Source organism: Terrapene carolina, unplaced genomic scaffold (genome assembly GCF_002925995.2).
Source record: "Terrapene carolina triunguis isolate 2854851 unplaced genomic scaffold, T_m_triunguis-2.0 Scaffold111, whole genome shotgun sequence".
NCBI lineage: Eukaryota > Metazoa > Chordata > Testudines > Emydidae > Terrapene > Terrapene triunguis.
Genome location: NW_020664462.1, coordinates 9081075 through 9089509, shown reverse-complemented (window position 1 = coordinate 9089509; position 8435 = coordinate 9081075). Strand labels below are relative to the sequence as shown.

Below are 8435 nucleotides of genomic sequence, written 5' to 3'. Positions count from 1 at the left end.
ATAGTTACATACTACTTTTCCCCCAGAGGTGATTACTTTTACATCACATGAACTGCACAGAATTCCTCTATACTGAGTACCATATCGCTCATCTTTTCTTCAAGGAAAGGAGCTGGAATGGAGTTGAATGAGGCTTCATGTGGCCCCTGCTCCAGATTAAATCCCTGGATCTGGGGATGATGGCCAATCAGCATTCCCCCCCCCCTCAACTGGCCAATAGGTGCTAGACACATCTCGGGGGAAGGAGCTACTTGGTGTCACTCAGTGAGTGTCTCCCTCCCTCACTGCTAAGGTGTCCCCTTCCACTGCTAGCCCCATCAAGTTCACCCTCCCTATTGAGGCAAGTAGGTGGCTCCCCCCTGCCCACAGATCTCAAATGCTTTACAATTAATTTTTTAACAATCTGGTAAGAATGGAAGTATTATCCCCATCTTACAAATGAAGAAATGGAAATTCACAGTGTTTAAAATTACTTGCCCAGTATAACACAGGAAGTCTCTGGAAGGGCCAATTACCCTTCATATTATTTATCATACACATGAAAAAAAAAACCCACCCTATGGACGCAGTTTTTCAGAACTGCACATGCATTCACCAGATCTTAGTGCTTAACTGCAGTAAGTTGTTGCAGAAGTTGGAAGGTGTGTAGTGAATGAAGAAGGGGACTGAACAGGCAACCTTAATTCTTGTATTTCTTCATTTCTGAGTGTTTGATTTTCAAAATTTAACATTCTTTTAATGTAGTTTGTGTTTTGATATGTAATATTAATTGATATGATGGATTCATACATATATAGTGCCATCAAATTGTGCAATGTATGAGACTCTGATCTTATTGTTAACCTACTATGTTTCCTCCTACTGTTTATCACACTCACTCCTGACACCTTGCTTCAAAATTAGACTGTATACTCTTGGGGCAGACATTGTGTCTACCTGTGTGTTTGTACAGCTCCTAGCACAATGAAATCCTAATCCTTACGTGGGCCTTTGGACATGATCACAACGCCAAAAAAAATAAATCAGAAAATAATAAATATACATACTCCTGTCCCTTGTAAGTGAATGTAGTGCTGATGAAAGATTAATAATCCTAAAAACTGAAGTTCTCCACCACAGAATAGGCATACAATCACTGCTGGCGGAGGGACCACCATTCTAAAGGATATTTCAGTCCTTTGCCCATTTAATCTTTGGCCTCTAAGATGTTTAACAAGTGTGTCAAGTGGTGACAATTGTGTGGATAGTTTTCGCAATGTATACACTTTCATTTTAGGAATCAGACTAAGACTACCACCTTATTTTACAGGCTACTGAACAGTCTTCAGATAAGTAGTGACACAACAATATTTGTGCAGGCAATAACTAAACTGATTACTCAAGACTGCTTGCAGTGGTGTTGTAACCATGTTGTCTCTACTATCCTGGGACCAAGGTGGGTAATATCTTTTATTGTTATTAAACAAAAATTCTGCTGGTGAAAGAGATGAGCTTTTGAGCTACACAGAGCTCTTCAGGTTGAATTATACTTATATATACACACACAACTAAATTATACACAGCTAAGAAATGTAATCAGTTATTTTTACAATCTAGCATATAACCTACTCTAACCAACAAAAGATATTTTAACCAATTAGCAGGCTTAATTCATCAGAATATTAGGATCCAAGTTTATAGTACCTAGTGCAGGCTAGTTTTAATAAAAACTGCAATGTTTGAGCTTGTCTGGAGGGAGAAACTTGTCTGGAGGGAGAAACTTATGACTATTATTTATTCAAAAGTATGAACTTATGACTGACTATTATTATTCAAAAGTGATTAGTGATTCTGAGTCCCTCCGTTTTTGGATGCCCGATCTGAGATACCTTTAAAGGGGCCTGATTTTCAGAGAGTATATATTCACTATATTTTGAAAATCAATCTCACTTAAGATGTCTGAAGTAGAAGTCCCAAAAATGGAGGTACCCAAAATCACTAGTCACTTTTGAAAATGTTGTCCATATTATCCTAAACAGACTAGGCACTTGAAAGACATAGAAGACTACAAGGAACCCTGACTTGAAGAGCTTAAAATCTAAATACAGACAAAAGGTGAAGGGCGAGAGGAAGGAATATAAAAGCATGAATGCTTGGCATACATCTTTAATTCTATTTTGCATAGTTTAGTATTTTTACAAAACGTTTGTTTATATGGAATTTCAATTTATAATCTGACTCTGTTGGTCTGTGCTTTTAGGGAATGATAAATGTCTTAGAAATAGGTGTTACCTGGACAGACAATGTTTGTAAATAAGACGTTAGATCACTTCATGCTTGCAGAAGCTTAGAATCCACAAGAGGAGTCAGAAATTGATATCAAAGTCCTGAGGAGAAGATTCTAGAAAGAGTTTTGAAGCAGTTAGAGGGACACTGGCAGTTAGACACAACTCATCAGGTAGGCCATTAACCAGCCTGAGAAGATGAAAATTTCCATTTTGGCAACTGTAAAACTATGTCAAATAACTGAAAATCATCATCTATTTTTTGTATTAAAATATTCCCATCTCTCTGACAATCCTTTAAAATTAAGAACTGACAGTAATAAATGATGAATAAAGACTAAGATTGAGGAAATATTCCAACACGCAGAAACCAAGGTCCAAAACACCAGGGCTACAATATAATGCAGTATGTCACCCAAAAGGCTTAAAGTGACTTTTTTCTGGAGTTATGATAACTGAACTGTATTAGTGCAATTACAGAATAACACACATTTACTCAAAGCAATGCCACATAAAACAAGAATGTGAGTTGCAATCCTGCTTCTTACAAGCTTCAGGTGTGTTGTGAGCAACAGACAAACTAGACAGCTGCTTTATTCTATGTAGAAGTGAGAACATATCCTTTGCGCACAGTAATTCAGCTTTTATTTCAGCCAAAGTTTGGCGGTATCAATTCCCTCTGGAATTAGTCATTCCAAAATACTTGCTAAATTTCAGTTTAAGGATATTATTGGTTACTGAATAATGTGCTTAAAGTCAGATTATTTTTAGCTTTTAAAATAAGCAGAAGAGTTATATTTAACTAATTTTTGATGTCTAAGTTCCTGTTTGTCAAAACACTGAGCAACTGCATGCAGTACAAAGTAAATATAACATCATTACTGATAAAATCTGCAGATGACAAAGATTGGCAGAGTATTAAATAAGATGAGGAGACACAGTCATACAGAGCGATCTGGATTGTGCATTAATTCAGCCAAATGCCAAGTTATACATCTAGGAACAGAGAATAAGGCCATTCCTACAGAATGGGGAACTACATCCTGGAAAAGAGTGACTCTCAAAAAATCAAGGGGTCAGACTGCACAAGATATTGGCCTGTGACATACAAGTCCCTTCTGGCCTTAAACTCTAATTTATTCATAGAGCCCAATTTAACAGCAGTGCTTACCTGATGTATGGTTCCATCAATTTCAACAGGAACAATGAAGTCAGCATTACTAATTGGCTAGAAAGAATGACAACAAAGTAAGGTAATATTTTCAAAAAACAAGTGTAAATACCATTACAGGGGGAGCTTTTCAAAGGCACGAACAGCAGTCAGGCTCCTAATTTCTACCAAAACTCCAAATATGAGCCTTTGAAAATCTCTCCCCCACAGTGAATATAAAAAGCTGGAAAAATTGCCTATTTTGATATTGAAAAGTAAAAACTTCATAGAGTATAGATTGAATAATACACTTCACAGCAATTTTTCAGTATTCCTAAACTCAGATTTTGCATAGGGCCTGGGATTGTTTTACATAACGATGGTGAGAGAATGCAAAGTATGTCCCGGATTCAATAGTTTGATTTTAATATTTGTTTCTATTGCCTCATGATGGGGATTTGTCCTTACACTACTGAACTACCATTTCTGATGATGCTCTCCCCCTCATTCTAAAACACCCTTCCCTTCCCCCATCCTTCAGGTGTTCACGCTGCTCAAATATGCTGAGGAAGTAAACACGGAAAATGAGAAATATTCCCTCAGGAAGCTGTCTTCAAAAAGGAGCACACACACAAAAAAAGTTTATCTCTAGTTGCTGCTAAACACAAGCATCTACAGCTATTTCATTGCAAAATTACTGTTATGTATTTTTAAAGTATATTAATGCCTTTTATGTAATGTCTTTCATATTGGAGGGCCTCAACATATTTTTATGCTATCACACACAACCTCCCCACTTAAAAGCAGCCAACCCCTGGGGTAGAATACACCTCTACCTCGATATAACGCTGTCCTCGGGAGCCAAAAAATCTTACTGCGTTATAGGTGAAACCGCGTTATATCGAACTTGCTTTGATCCACCAGAGTGTGCAGCCCCCTTCCCCACCCCCGGAGCACTGCTTTACCGCGTTCTATCTGAATTAGTGTTATATCGGGTCGCGTTATATCAAGGTAGCGGTGTATTTGTGAAACAGAGCACACTGCCATAGAGCATTTTAGTGAAGAATACCACAACTAAAGGAAACTGCAGGAGGAATTTAAGTAGTTGGAATTCAATTATTCAAACAGGTAGCTGGCTTGAACATACAGAAATTGTTAACTCAACCCTTGTGAGAATTATCACAAGCTCTTTAGTGACCAGCAGCAGGCAAGGGCCTCATCTCAGATGAAAGGCAGCACAAAGCTCACCAGTACCACTGAGATGCACTGGAAAGAGTGCCAGCTACAGAATAACTACAGCCATTTACTTTAGCATTTGGTTTTCCCCTTACAGACTCCCATTGTCAACTCTGAAAATGAATGCAAGGGAGCACGAAACCTTTTCAGTATGTGCAAACCTCTGCTCTGGTCAAGGGATTTTGGTGATGTCAATTGTTGAGGAGATGATACACTCTTTCAAATGATTTTAAATTAATTGGCTAGAATAACCTGAAGAGAGATACATTTTATTTTCACTAAGGAACCACAGAACTCACAATTTAGGGAGCATTCGGTTAACACTGGTTTTTACATTGTGAATTGATACTGATTTCCTGCTACTTTTGTGGATGCCGTGCATCCTTTCTTCATTCCCCGCCCCCCCCCTTGCTATTTTGGCCTCCCTCTGTAAATAATTTAATAGCTTTACAAAAAATGAGTATTTTTTCCCTCAAGAGCTCAAATGAGCTTCTACCTTGATAGAACACTAAGAAAATTCCCAAGTATAACTTCAGGAGTGACCACAAAAGTCAGGGATTTGGCACTGAAGTCTGTAACAGTTTATAAATCTATACAATCCTACAATTTCAGCCTGACTTTGTATCATGAGTGTATGCATAACCATATATCCATATAAGGTCTTTTTAAAGTCAACCAAGAAAAATTGTTTCCAGATTCAGACCACTAATGAACTATGGTTTACAACATCAAGTGTCTGGCAACTGAATATTTACTAGGATTAAAATAAAAGATTTATGTTTGTAATGAAAAATATAGTATAACCAAAATTAGAAGTACTACAAAGTTACTGGCACTTGCTCCTGGTAAGGAAACATACTAGTGGTGCTTAAAGATCTTCCTATAAAGCAAGATGTTTTATAATGCCTCAGATTTGCAGAACATGAAGGATGATCTAATTTCTGAGCCAATTTGAAACGGTCACTGCTCCTGTTCTAATGCTACATCCTACCTGAACAACAAACACACTCCAGGACAGAAATTTTTAAAGCTCTTCAAAATTCTGCTTCAAAATGACTGACTCACCAGCAATAGCCATACACCACCCACCTTCCTGTAATGGAGGCTGAATACGTAATATGCTGACTAGAGTAGAGGTGGTGACAAACTTATTTACTTAACCCCATGATATTGGGAGCAATCTTTTCTGGCACAGAACACAGTTCTTACTGGCACCAAGGATTTATTAATGTAATATTCACAATCTCTTCTAGCAGAATTATACACCCACCTAGCATACAGAGGCCATGAAATTCCATTTTCCACAGCTATGATTTCTAGACTCAACTGCAGCAGAATTTACATTTCAGAAAATGAAAGTCAGTTTTTCAGGACAGCAAGTTCTACATATGTTAAATACTGAACCCTGCTGGAATATTTAGCTACTGAAGTGACAGGACTGAGTGATCATTCAGTTAATGTCTTATTTCCCTAGAGACAGGCCTTTCTCTTGCAACAAGAAGTAGTCATTACTTTATCATTGGTCATTCTATCCTCCTTGTCCCCCACCACAACCAAAAAACAGGAAAATAATTGTAGGAACTGGACGATGGAACAGCTCCCAAAGGGGGCAGTGTATTTGTCGTCTCTGGAGAGAGATTACACAACAGGTTTATCCGGAATGACAAACTAACTTTGAAAACTTTTTTGCAACAATGCATAGTGATGGAGATGACTGAAAAGGCTCCTTTCAAGGTCTATCTGTTGGGAGGGAGGGGAAGGAAACAAACAAAAAAACACCACCACCCTATAAGGAAATGGTCTAACAGGGCACCTTTTTTCTATGAAGAGAGGTCTATATTGAATCAAGAAAATGATCCAATTACCAGAACATTCATGGGTGGCTTGTAAAACTAGTTAATATATTAAGAAAATTACTGTCTATATCATGTTCACTAACATTCATATGATCAAGTAGCAAAGACCACTTGAGAGTATATTTACCTTAAATGAACTGTGTACTAATGTTTCATCTAAATCGATGACCACACATTTCTTCCCATAATCCAATACTGTCAGTTCTGGCAGGAGGTATTTAGCTGGTGGCTAAAGAAAAAAAACAGCACAATGAAAAATGTAAATTTTTGCACATTAACCAGAGGTGCACACTCCCAGCACTACTCACTAGCAGTTAGCAACAGGAAGTCACATATGTACAAGTCATAAGGTTGAATAGGTTTTTTCCTGCCAGTTTACAATACACAGCTGGAAATGAAAGCTCTCATGCAATACACAAACTGCTTTCTGTATTTTTATTTCTTGAATGAATATCAAATGCTTTGGAGATGAATTTAAGCAATATAGATGAACGTAGCAAAACAATTTTGGTAGCTAAAGTCAGTGGTAGAAACGGGTCAATTAGTAAGACTCACCTTTACTGATCTGCTTTCTCATGCCTCAGAATATGGGCTAGACAGCTGAAGTTTCATCTTGCTCTCCATTTCAGAGTCCAAAGCAGCAACTGGAAGCATAAACTTCTGGCCACAGCATGCATGGATGACTGTGAAACTTACATAAATTAATGCTTCCATTTGCCACAGTGCACACTGATATGAAGTAACTGAATGGCAAGCCCCAATTCTGAAGTCAAATGAGATTACAGTGATGGTCATTTACAGAACGGGGCTCTGAACTATTTCTAGTCAAGTGTTGAATTTAATTCTTTTGCATGGATTACATGTTCAGAATCACAAGAATAAAAATGCAGTACATGAAAGTTCCATCAAACTTAGCTCTGTTATAGCCAGTACCCATTACAAAGTTGGGACTCAAAATATAATGGGGAGCTCCACAAACTTCCTCCTGCAGCAGTCTATAAATGGTGCAATATCTTGGGGAACACAGACTTCAGCTGGGTGAGGAGAAGGTAGAGTGGGCACAGTTTTTGGGCCCACTGCCTGACCTAGCATCCTGAGTTGCAACATTCGTTGTATTCTTCTTTGACTTTGGTACCAGGTGTCATCATTTACCACAGCAGCACTATGAAGGAACTGGAAGGGGAGGATGCATCTTTTGGATGCTTAAAGAAGCTGAGATACTGCTACACTGCCACACTCTTAAGGGCGTCTTTAATGTTTAAATGAATGGGTTAGTTCTAAAAGGGAGGGAAAATTGGGGTTAGGTATAAAGTGCGGAGATGTTCAATATGGATAGGAAATTAAATATTTTAATGGGTTAAAGCCCATGGGTAGGGGGTTAAAAACAATACTGAAATCACAATAGGATGGGGGGAGGGGGGATGCCACCAACCCCAGTGTTTTAACTTTCCTCTCCTTTTGCATATACACCTCTACCCCAATGTAATGCGACCCGATATAAGGCGGGTTCGCATACAAGGCGGTAAAGCTCTGACACGCTGCTCTGAGCAGCGTGTTAAGGGTGCCAGGCCAGGCTGGGGGGGTTCGATAAGAGGCAGAGGATCTTGAGGGCTGTCAGGGGCTCCCCCCCACAGGGTCTGGGGGGCAGGAGCTGTGGGAGGGCACTTTTGGGGGCCCCGCAGTCCCAGAGTGGCCCGGGGGATTAGCGGGGGGCCGGGAGCAGCCCGCTCTGCTTCCCTCGCCCCGGCCCCAGCCGTGTTGCTCGGGGGAGGGGGCTTGAGCAAGGGATCCCCCCACCCCCCCGCACTCACCAAGAGCAGCGGAAGCGGAGCAGCCCGGCCCCAGCCCGCTCCACTCCACCAACTCCCAGCTGCAGCGCTCTGCTTCCCGCCGCAGGCGAGTATGGGGGGCGTCCTTTCCCCAACCTCT

General features: G+C 39.7%; 1 protein-coding gene across 1 annotated transcript in view; it reads right to left on the bottom strand.

The window, feature by feature from the left end:
- Positions 1–8435, bottom strand: part of CTDSPL (CTD small phosphatase like) — a 112023-nt gene that overhangs the window by 14345 nt on the left and 89243 nt on the right. The window contains exons 4-5 of the mRNA XM_026652057.2: positions 6634–6735; positions 3436–3492 (exon numbers count right to left, since the gene is read on the bottom strand). Of these exons, the coding sequence (XP_026507842.1) occupies positions 3436–3492; positions 6634–6735 (159 nt within the window). The remainder of the gene's footprint in view (positions 1–3435; positions 3493–6633; positions 6736–8435) is intronic.